This window comes from Haliotis rufescens, unplaced genomic scaffold (assembly GCF_023055435.1).
Source record: "Haliotis rufescens isolate VD_foot unplaced genomic scaffold, xgHalRufe1.0.p SCAF_10, whole genome shotgun sequence".
In the NCBI taxonomy this organism is placed as follows: domain Eukaryota; kingdom Metazoa; phylum Mollusca; class Gastropoda; order Lepetellida; family Haliotidae; genus Haliotis; species Haliotis rufescens.
In genome coordinates this window covers 6,194,209-6,208,174 of record NW_025963780.1, presented here as the reverse complement: position 1 = coordinate 6,208,174, position 13,966 = coordinate 6,194,209, and the positions used below count along the sequence as shown (strand labels likewise).

Genomic DNA, 13,966 nt, shown 5'->3' with positions numbered 1-13,966 from the left:
CTGCTAACATTGCAGTAATGACAATTCAATAACATTCTTGTTAATTTTGTTTGTTATTTTTTTGGTATGTGAGAGTTATTATTTTACTGCTGTGTCTGACAGTCGTACACTGAATTCCAAATCAGCTTAACAGTACAAATTAACAGTTTGTGTGTTTTCATCCGTTGGTTTATTGTTCCCTTCTGTTTATTCCCGTTGTTTGAAAGGCATGCAGAATTGGTGTATAAAACAGGTACTTATTAAGTGATAAACTAACGTGGTTGTGAATATGTTGAGTTGGGTAGGTTGAATTAGATTTCGTAAAACATTCCTGAAGCTTAATTTTAGGTGAAACTGTTGAACATGTATTTTCAGATAAATGACATCACAACTGTTCAAATTCCCTTTCTTCAGGAAGCTTGCTCAGAGTCCATTGCCCTAACTTGATGATGGACATCATTCAGTTGTTGCCAAGTTGAACCTGTCCTTTCAAAAGTACACTTGATAAGTTGAGGGAGTTGAGTTGTTTGTTGTTTTACACCGCACTCAACAATATTCCAGCAATATGACGGCGGTCTGTAAATAATCGACGCTAGACCAGACAATTCAGTGATTGATATCATGAGCATCGATCCACGCAATTGGGATCGATGACATGCTTCAACAAAGACAGCGAGCCTGACCATCCGACCCCGTTAGTCGCCTCTTACGACAAGCATAGTCGCCTTTTACGGTAATCATTGGTTGCTGAAGAGCTATTTTTCACAGGTCTGGGGGAGTTGAAATCTGACAGTGGTCTTCATCAGCAGAAAACCTAGATGATTGTCTGAAGGGTTTCAAGGGTCACACAATCAAATGCTATTCTTAAAAGAAGAGATTTCTTCCTCCAAAATCAAGTTCTTGGACAAACTGATTGATAACTTTCCACAAAGGTAAGGATCTGTTCATGTCATGTTGGGGGCACGGGTGGCCCAGTCGTCTAAGGCGCCACGATTCGCTGTGCAGAGTTGGGTCCCTTGGGCACGCAAGAAACCTATGATTGTGGGTTCGAATCCCGGTTCGCCCCGATTATGTTTCTGGGTTTGTCAGCACCATACCCGTGCATACATGTACGTACATATTTCTGAGTTAACACGTTGTTTCAATTTGGGAATCGACAAGTAACACATTCAACGAAGGAGTGGAATGGCCTTGTGGTTAAAAGCAAGTCCGCTTTTCCTTATAGCTGTAATGTAATGTAATGTAAACAATCGCTTACCAATAAATTCACACAAATGTCATTGGGTTAGGTAGCGTAGTGGTTGAAGCTTTTGCTCGTCACGCCGGGGTTCGACCCCCCACATGAATATAATGTGTGGATCTCACTTTGTGTAAACGCAAACATGACAGACTCACAGAGTGCTGATTTATCATACATTGTATATGTTAAACTGCAACTCAAGAATAGTCTTTAAATCTAATACTAGTATTGTACGTAAGTGTCATCTGTTTGCACTTCAGTCAATCACATGCAAAATGACAATGAAACAGAGGATGAAGAGTAGTCTAGACGATATTCCTCAAGGTATTTTATGCGCGATTCTCCAGGCCAGTGTTGACTGATCTGGCAGGGAGACTGTTGGCGATATCATCACACTGACTGAGGATGTGACTGACTTCATGGACATTGAAATCTCCCACAGTACTCCACTGTTCATGTGAAGTGATGATGTAATCAAATGCTGATCTACCTGGCCCACTTACAGGTGAGAAGTCCTGTGATCCCTTCCTGGATTGTGCATACACATGTTACAAGCAGTTAAATAATTCATTAAAAAAATCTCAATTGCTGCTTATACCTTTGTCAACAAATCTTACCACTCAGCTATGATGTTCAGTAAATAGTCTGCAACGTCATACCCCTATTAAGATTGATTAATTTCATTGATTAATCCATATCACGTGACGAAACACTAAATGTTATTGCTGACCCAACAATACAATACTGACTAGTTTATTTGTTGTTTAACGCCGCACTCAGTAATATTCCCGCTATATGACGGCGGCCTGTGAATAATCGGGTGTGGGCCAGACATTCCAGTGATTAAGGTCATGAGCATCGTTCGACGCAATTGGATCAACCAAGTCAGCGAGCCTGACCGCCCGATCCCGTGAGTCGCTTTTACGACAAGCATAGTCGCCTTTTACTGCAAGCATGGGTTCCTGAAGAGCTATTCTATCCCGGCTCTTCACGGGTCGTCCTTATTTGAAGTCACGGACCGGAAGACGCGACCCCTTCTACCCCACGCGACGTGTCAAGGTGTAACGCACGCTGTCAGACCAACTATTTGCTTCAGCGACAACGTCATCCTAATTAACGGACACTGCAACAGTTTGCACATACACTACAGACAGTATGGGCTAACGTTCCCCAACGTGTGATCCATAATATCAGTTTGTCCATGGCAGTCAGTGTACTTCAACTATAATGGTAGAAACGAGAATTTGAGTTCTCATGGCCATGACATTTGTCACTCTCCGTGTGGAGTCTTCACATTTTCCACTGTTTGTCCTATTGCAGTGTGTTATCACTTAGCTTGTGTCAGGGTTTGCAGTAAAGTTATGTTACCAAAACTACGTACGTTTCTTTTTCAGAAAACCGAAAAGTATGTGCACACTTGCAGTTTACATTATTTGACATGTTGTGCTTGTTTTATTTCCAAACACATAAACATGGTAAACCTTTGTACATGTACATTGACCAACATACATAGCCTTAAAATGGCGGCACAACGGTACCTGTATTTAACGCCGCACTCCAGCTATATGACGGCGGTCTGAAAATAATGGCACCTGGACCAGACAATCCAGAGATTGACATTATGATCATCGACCCAGGCAATTGGGATACGATGACATGCATCAACCAAGTCAGCGAGACTGACTACCCGATCCCGTCAGTCGCCCCCTGATTCAAACGTGGGTTGAAGAAACTGAGTCTCACCCGGAATCTTCACAGAACTGCAGTGAACCTGGAGTAACAATAAACTGTATGGACGGATATGGGTCTGGACGCTGAATACTTGGTTCTGACTCTCGAAATACTGGCACAAGAATTTCTGCGTCCGGGAACTAGTATACAATACAACACGAAGGCTCGTTTCTGTAAATGAAGACACTGTTTATTACAGGCGAAGGTATTTTGGTCACTTTATTGAGGCATCATCCATCATCTCCAACAGCGTGATTCCTGTACAGCAGCTTTAGTATCAGGCTGCTACAGTTGCAAGCCTGTATAACACCTTATCCGTTGGCCCGTTTACAAGCATAACAACCGCTGCCTGCTCTTAAAATCTATACAGCTGTTTATCTAATGAGTGTTACCAGCTTGAAGTAAAGTGGAGTAGGTTCACACTTGAGAGGAAACCGGTATGGATTTTACATGTTCTTCACACGACAGAAGGGATAATCAATGGATTATGGATGCAAAATAAACTAAATTAAAAAGAACAAAACTTAAGGGCGTCAACCGCAAAACCCAAGTCAAAACTGATCAGGAAATATAATGGTCTCTCACTAAGAAACTTATAGAAGGAACTGTCCACACTGGCATGAATACGAATGACAGGACAGATGTTATTATGCCAAAGTCTCTTTTTGATGAACGCTATAGCCATATTCAAGTATTTCAACAGATGTATTTGTTGATGAGTACGTTCTGACCACAAAGGGAAACTTGTCTTTCAGGAGAGAACAAGGAAGTTTTGATACACATTTTCTTGGCACATCCTTTTCCAGTCTGTGATCATAGGAATTCGACACACACATATCTATCTTGTAATGCAGCTCCAACACCTCCCGGGTCTTCTTTGGTACTGGCAGCATCATTCCCATGAAGGGCCGTGTCATCAAAGGAAACACATCACGCTTATTATATATTTTCCACAGTTCCCTAGATTCTTGGATGAAAGAAGGGTGTTCCGAATAAAAGAATATATCGAGGAATGGCCAATTCCATTTTCGAGTACCTGCCTTTGGGGATTTTGTGTGATACAATTTCCAGTTTACTGACCATTCAGTGTAAATTTCATACTCTGGACCGAGAGACTTCAAGAATGTCAGTAATGCAGGTTTGTCATTTTCCCTGACAATAATATCCATATCATCGTCCCAGGGAATGATGCCGTGATGTGAGTAGGATCCGAGGAGAGTTCCTGCATAGAGGAAGTAAGTGATGTTGGAGGGCACATATTTACTGAAGGTTCTGATGAGGTCCCTATATTCCTCTTTGTTCTTATGTGATAACCTTTCAAAGAATAGAGCCGTTACTCGTCTTTCCGTATAGTTACCACTGTTTCCATCGTCGCTGACCAGACATCCATCCTTGCCTTCTTTTATGTTTCCGGTTCCTGGGTAATCTCGCTCGATCTTTCCGTTAAAATATTTTGTAATGTTTCTTGCATTACTCTGTATATTGTTTGTGATTTCTGCTGCAGTATATCGAGAGAAGTCCCTTGTCAAACCCATTCTGAAATCTTTCTTCAGTTTACAATAAAAGAAGTACGTACTACAGCAAAGGAATACCACACAGAAGGCAAGCGTCTTTGAAATCATTTTTCGTCGTCAAATGTTGAATCCCTGTAAACACAAACTATTATACAATTAATTGTAATTAAAGTATGATACGTAACAAGGAGGGTTGTGAATGATTTGGTCAGTGATTTGACGGTTATGTTGGGGCTGAGAAAAAGCGTTGACTGTTCACTTGAAATTAATGACGCATATGCATTTTCGACACTTTTCAGAGACACCCAACTAATCAATCGGTTTTAATGAAGTTTTCAAAATTTTGTGTCCATTGACCATATACGGCTGTTGGTTGGTTGTTTTGTTGTTTAACGCCGCACTCAGCAATATTCCAGCTATATGACGGCGGTCTGTTAATAATCGAGGCTGGACCAGACAATCCAGTGATTGACATCATGTGCATCAATCCACGTTATTGGGATACGATGACATGCATCAATAAAGTGGATGCATGTGTTGCCGTGCACGGATGCCCAGGGTGGTCACACTCGCTATTGATGACGTGTTACCTGACTACTGTGTCATTAATGGTCTCTTCATGCACTTTTTCAATGAACTCTGATTTGTGTAATGTTTAATTTGGACCCCTTGACTCTTTCTTTGTGTATTGCGGAGAATGCAATATCGGCATTACAATGCATTTTCATTCTAATTCATGGAAAATGATTTCTGTTTATAAATTAATCATCATAAGTCTCACATATGCCTTTGTTTTTGGTGTTTGGTCAAGTGAAGTGGGTGAAAACTTTCTTTTGACCGGTAGTTTATATTTAAATAGTGAGTCTTTTAAAATAACCAACAGATCGTGAATCAGCATGGTTATAATTCTATATCTGAATTTTTTTAGTATTTACTGACATATTTTCAATTGTGGCTCAAGAGGACACGGGTGGTCCATGGCCAGTCGACTAAGGCGCCGCGATTCGCTGTGCAGAGTTGCGTCCCTTGGGCACGCCAGAAACCTAAGATTGTGGGTTGGAATCCCGGTTCGCCCCGATTATATTTCAAGATGTGTCAGCACCATACCGGTGCTCGTGGGTTTCACCAAAAGTGTAAATGTCAGAGACCTGCATCACTTCGGGCTTTCCTCCCACATTAAGCTGACACGCCTCGATATAACTGGAATACTGTTAAAAGCGGCGTTAAACCCAACTCACTCACAGACTCATTCATGTACATATCCATTGCAGTAATGTACATACAAGTAAATTTGGTTATAAAAAAATAGGCGAATATGTTAACTATAATATATCCTTACCTGTCATCGATGAATTGACATCGGACAATGAACGATAATTCCATATTCTAATTCAAGATATAAATAACTTCTTCATGGGAATGTGCTGGTGTCATTGGACTTACATTTAGTTCCAGAAATACAATTTTCGTTGTTAAAATTAAAAAGCTACTAAATTGAATCCAAATGGAGCCAACAAACAATGCTTGATTTGAGGGCCAAAACTGAGGCAATCTTGACTTGCCAAATCATTCTTGGTTTGAGTTGGAGTCCGTTTCAAATTTACTCTCCAGGGTCTGGGAGACAGACTACGGTGTGAGTATCGCATGGAGAACTGATGTAGGAATAAACTCTACATATATAAAATACATTGAAACATAATTTAAATGTTTGAAAAGAAGACTGTATTGTTAAACATATGCCATGGGTCACCTTGAAGCATAATATTTGGCTACAGGAGCGTGTAGGAATCATTCTATTACCAAACGGCAGTACGTGAGTATTATAACAAAAAGAACAATGAGGGACGAGTCATTCATTGTGTTTGGGGGAGGGGGAATGGGAGGAGATATTTAGGGTTGGTGGGGCATGAAAAATGTCATGAAACCTCCTTACAAAGAATAAAGAAGTTGTTATCCTTAACAAAAGTTTTGTTTTCATTGAAACACTTAATTGCCTTTACTTTTAAGACGTTAATCCCCATTGTTAATCCTCATCACCATTGTAGTGTACTTTACTCTCAATCAGCCTACTGTCGGCCCGGGAGCGACAAATTTGATATTTAGGAGGTAAACTCCCCGTGGCGTTTCCGGGACTAGGAATCATTCACGGTTCATTGACACGGAATATAGCACTCCTGGTGGTTATCTCCCAATAATTACACGACCCATTTGTCACACACCTCCACATGTTACATGTTACGGTGTAATATTGTCACCGAATCTCGAAGTCACTCGTGCTCTAGTGATCGCTCTGCTCCCTAGCTTCATTTCCGACCCCGCTCGGCATAGTGCTTCGGTCGTCGTTGTACAGTGTGATTATATCCGTGTTAGAGATTTAGTGACCCAACTATTTCATTCTCTTGTAATCTAATATAATGGCACTCTCAAACCATGTATTGACTTGATTTCTGTTATCTCTTATATGTTCGCTACCTTATTCTTGTATTAAAAATGGTTTTGTAACTATGATTTTCAAACATTAGGGGAATTTATATGTACACTCAGATATTTCACATTTTGCCTCCTCAATAATCGTACATAGCCTGTTTGAAATCTTTAATGATACCGTTGGGTAGCTTATGTTCAAGCGTTTTGTTTTTATACTTTCATCTTCAGTGTATATACAGTAGTTAGTGTGCTATTCGGTTTTTTTCCCGTGTAGAAACACTCGTTGGCTAAGCGCCAGTCTGTTATATTCCCCGGCGGTCCAGGAGAGATCGCTCCGATCTGAGGTCCGCGCGTTGTATATTTATAAACTTTGTAAGATCTCAAGGTCATGCACAACCATTAGTCGGGAAACACGTACAATTCTGAAAAACGCACCCAGTGCATTAAACAAAAGGGCCATGGAGCTGCACGTACTGCACGTGCAGCAGCAATATGAACGGTATTAAAGTGCAGGGTTTTATGATTGCCTGGCATCTGCGTGAAAGGACAACCACAGCCAACTCAACCGCATCAAAAATACTGCGCAGAATCTCTGACCAGACCGTAGGAAACCATTTAAGAGCAGCAGATCTACGAGCAAGACGTCCTGTTCGATGCGTCATATTGAGTTGACAACATCGTCAACAACGACTGCATTGGTGTCGTCAACAGAGGGTATGGCCTCAAATGCGATAGAGAGATGTCTGGTTTAGCGACGAATCATGATTTCTCCTCCATCGAGGGGATCGAAGAGCACGGGTCTACAGACGTCGGGGAAAACGTTACACCGGAAACTGTGTACAGGAAGTGGACAGGTTTGGTGGGGGTAACTTTATGATGTGGTCGGCTATCTCTCATCATGGCAGGACAGGTTTGGTCCATACCCAGGGCAACCAACGATACATCAACGAATTTCTCCTACCACACGTCCTCCAAATTGCAGCCAACGGCAATGGTGTATTCCAGCAGGACAACGCTCGACCGCAATACAGCACGGATAACAAGAGCATGTCTACACAGCAACAACGTTGATGTTCTCCTCTGGCCCTCCAGCACCTCGGATTTGAACCCGATAAAGCACCTGTGGGATGAATTGGATGAACGGCTATGCCGACGTCAACCACAACCCCAGACGTTGCAGCAGTTGGCTTTTGCGTTGCAGGCCGAGTGGGGTACCATTCCCCAGGATGTGATTCGCATTCTCGTCTCTTCCATGGGCAGGAGATGTCAGGCCGTTATCGATTCCATCGAACATGCGCGTTATTGATGGTAGCTGATCTCCATCATGGACTTTTCCTATGTACCGATAATTGAGATGACTACAATTACCAAGTGTTCTCTCCACAACATTTTGGCTCAATACCTTGTACGGTTCCTCGTATAAATGTATTTTCCTACCTCACACAAATCTGACTTTGCATTTCTTTTTTTTGAAGAGTATACTTTGTTCAAAGGATGAGCCAATAATACGTTGCTTGCTTGCTTACTGTTCTCTTATTCAATGGAATTATTTTTAATAACCTTGGACATCATGAAAATAGTTGTCACGTATGCTATCTTAGGACCATTGAGACTTACCACCTATGTGAAACACTTGCAAAAAACGTATGTTGTCAGTCGAGAAACGAACGCGAGTAATAATATCCACAAACGCGATATTTCTTTTAAAATATTAGATTGTTACAAAGGCTCTTGACATCGAACACGTTTCATTGTACAGCTGCAGATACATTCCTCGAACAAGGTAACTGACTGATATTATATTATTGATAGACATATATAACCTTATAATCCTATCATTTTCCGTCACTGGGTGATGAAATCAACATCACAATGTTTGGAATTCGTTATCATAAAATAAATGGACAGTTTTTTCAGTTAATTTGTGAAATAACTGAGTGAGTGAGTATGGTTTTACGCCGCTTTTAGCAATATTCCAGCAATATCACGGCGGGGGACACCTGAAATGGGCTTCACACATTGTACCCATGTCGGGAATCGAACCCGGGTCTTCGGCGTGACGAGCGATCGCTTTAACCACTAGGCTACCCGACCGCCCCGAAATAACTGAAATATCTGGGCATTTTCCAAATTGCCTAAGTGAATATTTCAGTCATTTTACACATTGACTGTAATAAAGACAGGCGATATGATAAGCAGTGCTCAGTTAAACTTCATAAGTTTGTGTTATTAGTCAAAATAATGTCAAAGAAATTCACAGAATGCCAAGCAAGTGTCATTTCAACATTTTGTCACCATAACTGATGCAATCGCGGAAGAGGCCTATATGTCCTAATTAATGCCCAGACAAAATTGTATTTCATTTTTGTTGATCAACGTGACGACACGTCCTTACTATCAATAAAAGCGACAAAATACCCTTACGGTCGGCGCGGCAGAGGTCGTATTTCTAGGATACCATCCGGGTATCCAAGGGGAAAAACAAGAACAAAGGCAACATCCCGTTCCGGAGAATTGTGAGAGATCAGTACCCCCTCCCTCCCCCCATTAACTGGCAAAATTATGATAAGTACATGAAAGATATTATCCGTTAACACAACAAAATACTGAAACAATAAGGCATGCTTCATGGTTGAGTAATTCAAGCTATGAAGCAAGGTCCGATCAAGTTATCTTTGTTGCCAAATAATCATATCATGTATATTCATATTATTTTGTCCTTTCTGCGTGTCACCACTGGTTTTCAGTGATCCATTCATGTAATTTTCAAAGCTAATTAACTTTTTTGGGACACGGGTGGTCCAGTCGACTAATGCGCCGCGATTCGCTGTGCAGAGTTGCGTCCCTTGGGCACGCCAGAAACCTATGATTGTGGGTTCGAATCCCGGTTCGCCCATATTATGTTTCTAGGTTTGTCAGCACCATACCGGTGCTCGTGGTTTTCACCGAAGTGGTAAACGTCTGAGACCTGTATCACTTCGGGCTTTCCTCCCACATTAAGCTGACACGCCGCGATATGACTGTAATACTGTTAAAAGCGGCGTTAAATCCAACTCACTCACTAGTTTACATTTGGCGCTAAATGGAATCTGTTTCGTTGGATATTCGAGACTGGTTATTCTCTGGCGTTGATGTTTCATATTTGAACTTTCTCATGTTGTACCATTGTTGGCGTTATATATATTTAAATACGATTCTGGTTCTTGAATGGGGGTGACCTGTCAATTGTAGGAGGTGGTCAGTTTCAATTAACATTCACGGAGATTTCTTACAAGATTTATTTTTGTTTGAGAAAGTTACGTGGAGATGAGTGATAAGTGGAAATATGTAATCAAACTTAAAAACCTTATCTTTATTTCGCACATGTATTATGATATGTGAACATATGAAATACATAAATAATTATAAAACATGTTTTAAAACATTCTCAACTGTAAGTTATTACACTCAACACGTTTGTGTTTGACAGTCTCAATGAAGAAAGGGAACACGCCTCTGTGATATGACTAATTGCAATATAGATTTAAATATTGTTTTAGAATAAACCATATCTTTGTCTCATACATGTATTAGGGTATGTGTACATATAAAATGCACGAGTCTTTATCAAAATATGTTTTTAATCATTCATAACTGTAAATTTGACACGAAACACGTTTGTCTAGTGGGGGTCAATGATCAAAGGGAGACAAGCACTGTCATGGGAACGTGGGAAACGTTGACCCAGTTTCCGTGTACCAGTGAGTGAGTGAGTATGGTTTTACGCCGCTTTTAGCAATATTCCAGCAATATCACGGCGGGGACACCAGAAATGGGCTTCACGCATTGTACCCATGTCGGGAATCGAACCCGGGTCTTCGGCGTGACGCGCGAACGCTTTAACCACTAGGCTACCCGACCGCCCCTTCCGTGTACCAAGGTATGAACACTTTCGTACAGCGTAAATAACAGCAGTTAACATACAGTACGCTAAGCATTCGTCAGGTTACTCTCGTAGAGAAGTATAAAAAGTATGCACTCACAACGTTGTAGGTTTCAGTTTTATCAATATCCTAATTTCTCCATAGATCTAGTTAATTATAAAATTGTATTACAACAATATACCTCTTATTTCAAAAGATAATAATATAATTACCAATGTAGATGTACAAACCATTTGTATGCCATTCCGTACAGCCATTGTGTCGCTGCCATATTTTGCCGTTCAATTCTAGACAATATGCAACACATGTTGCTAACATTTGATGTGCCAACAAAGGAGGTTTGATGCCATTCCATTCAGATACATAAATAAACAGTTATCATGTATACTGCCATTATGTGTCAATTTAATACCTCTTGTTTCTTGATAACAAAAGCAAATGTTTCAGAAAGTTGTGAAAATATATTATTAGTTATGTTTTCATTTTGTTTGTTTGCTATTTTTAACATTATATAAGCATTTAAACTCAAATGTGTCATATGCCTAATTCTGAAAGTATAACAGGCAAATCTACTGTTTTCTCCGGGCTACATATCTATGTGCTTATTGTGACAGTATAGGTATCTAAAGGTAGGTATACCACAAACTTTCCACGCCCTGTGTACAGTCTAAAAACATTTACAGGTAATTTAACAAACGGGGAGGAGAGACCCATGTCTCCATTAGCGGCTATATTGGAGATACGTTTACTAACACCAAGAAAGAATTTACAGGCGCTATTTTGGATCAGATTAACTTCTCTGTAGACGTTCAATCCCCATGTACTAGATCCATAAAACATTACCGGCACAACAAGACTTTCATACAGTTTCATAGCAACATCAAAAGACATACCCAAGCAGAATAAGACTTATCGGATGTTTCAGTGACTTCATCAGTGACTCCAAAAGGAACTTGGCCATTTTTATCATCAGCTAGTCCGATTTTTCCAATTTTTTCCAAAAGTCTTTTTCATTATTTTGATCAAGTGACGCAGCCACACTCGGTGCACACCCATGCTCAACGAGTGCTCAACCCGTGTACAACTCGTTGAGCACCCGTGTCACATGCGTGTTACACGCGTTCTCAACGCGTGTAAGGGGAATGAACTTCTGGGCAGTAGTGTACGTGCTTATTATGACAGTATAGGTACGCGCATCTAAAGGTAGGTGTGCTACAAAATTTCCACGCCCTGTGTTGATCCTCTGGATCAAAGTCTTCTTGTTCTGTTGAGCCTCAGATTATTGGCTCAGCACTGATGCATTGAAAGATACAACATAGAGATGGGGGACAGTCAGAATATGTCTTTCAGTATGGTACTGCTGAACAAGCATATTAAGCCATGAGGAGCACCTGAATAAGTTATTTCGATTGCAGTTTATACAATAAAAATGATGAAGGTTACCTACCACCACTGGACCTGTGTATAAAACACGTAGATGTAGACGCACATCTGTCACTGCAATGATGAACTAAAGGCAGCATTCGGGAGATTATTATAAGCAACAGATGATGGTTAACGCTGGAAGCCCGTCACTAATTACGCACAGGACCGAGGGATCACTCTGGAGATTGATATGAAAATAGCGCCACGGATTGAATAAGCTTCCGATAAGCATCTTGATAACCAGCTGCGTTAGGTAAAAGTATTCGACATGGTCAGTGGACACACACACGTGGCACTGAAAGAGATATACACCCATCTGGAAAAGTAATTAAGTAATTAACTCCTAACTATATATTTCGAAATATAATAACATTTTTATAAATGGTAACCTATATTTATTTTCCGAAAAGACACATTTCGTGTTGTTTACAAGGGGGCTTCCTACTTAAGAAACCGAAATCAGTTAGATAATGACATATTTTGTAACTATTCTGTGGCAATAGTTAATCGACTACTCCCCCTTCTAGTGCTTCTTCTTCTTCTTCGCTTCTTATGATGCGTAGGCGGTGGGGGTAGTCCAGTGGTTAAAGCGTTCGTCCGTGATGCTGAAGACCCGGGTTCGATTCCCACATGGGCACAATGTGTGAAACCCGTTTGTGGTGTTCCACGTCGATATATTGCTGGAGTATTGCTAAATGTGGCTATATATTCTTCAACAGCCACAAAGACACAAAGACACAAAGAAGTATGTTACTCCCGCAAAAGACCTCAGATTTTCCCAGAGGACGTGACTATTTGTGCGTCAACACCTTACATTATAAACTTATTATATGACATATATTTTGGAGGGGCGGTCGGGTAGCCTTGTGGTGAAGCGTTCGCTCGTCACGCCGAAGACCCGGGTTCGATTCCTGACATGGGTACAATGTGTGAAGCCCATTTCTGGTGTCCCCCGTCGTGATATTGCTGGAATATTGCTTAAAGCCGCGTAAAACCATATTCACTCACTCACTATATTTTGGAAATAAAGGTGACGTAAAGCCATACTAACTCACTCGCTCGTATGATGCGACTCAGTCCTTGTGGTCAACCCTAGGAACATAGAGTGTTATTGCACTTACCATCGATATGCGAAGGAAAGTATCTTGGACATTTATGAAAAGGAGGTTAATGTTATATATGTATTTATTTCCGAAAAGTACATTGAAGCTCGGAATATATGAGACTAAAGAGTTGTGTTTCACTTTTTTTCCAGGTGTAAGAGCACAGCTGTCAAGAACTTTTAAGAGCTTGAACGACATAAAGTCAATGGCTCTGCAGACGTATTCATTTTGTTTTGTCTCTCATCACGTCATTTTGTGATAAGAAGTGCCATATTTCTCTTAATTTCCTGGCAAGAACAAAGACAACCTAAGCAATGACATGTTTCTGCATTTCACCTTTAACGCCGCTTTTAACTCATGCAGTTATATCGCGGCGTGTCAGCTTAATGTGGGAGGAAAGCCCGAAGTGATGCAGGTCTCAGACGTTTACCACTTCGGTGAAACCCACGAGTACGGGTATTGTGCTGACAAACCTAGAAACATAATCGGGGCGAACCGGGATTTGAACCCACAATCATAGGTTTCCGGCGTGCCCAAGGGACGGAACTCTGCACAGCGAATCGCGGCGCCTTAGACGACTGGGCCACCCGTGCGCCCCATAGCTAAAATAAAACAAACTAGCTC

General features: G+C 41.0%; 1 protein-coding gene across 1 annotated transcript; it reads right to left on the bottom strand.

Annotated features, from left to right (window-relative positions):
- Positions 1-3,153: 3,153 nt before the first annotated feature.
- Positions 3,154-12,310, bottom strand: LOC125377796 (uncharacterized protein RT0683-like). The gene is made up of 2 exons (XM_048391816.1): positions 12,262-12,310; positions 3,154-4,596 (listed from the first exon to the last, which is right to left on the bottom strand). The coding sequence occupies exon 2, from the start codon at positions 4,570-4,572 to the stop codon at positions 3,598-3,600; it is 975 nt and encodes a 324-aa protein (XP_048247773.1). The 5' UTR covers positions 4,573-4,596; positions 12,262-12,310; the 3' UTR covers positions 3,154-3,597.
- Between the last annotated feature and the right edge of the window lie 1,656 nt (positions 12,311-13,966).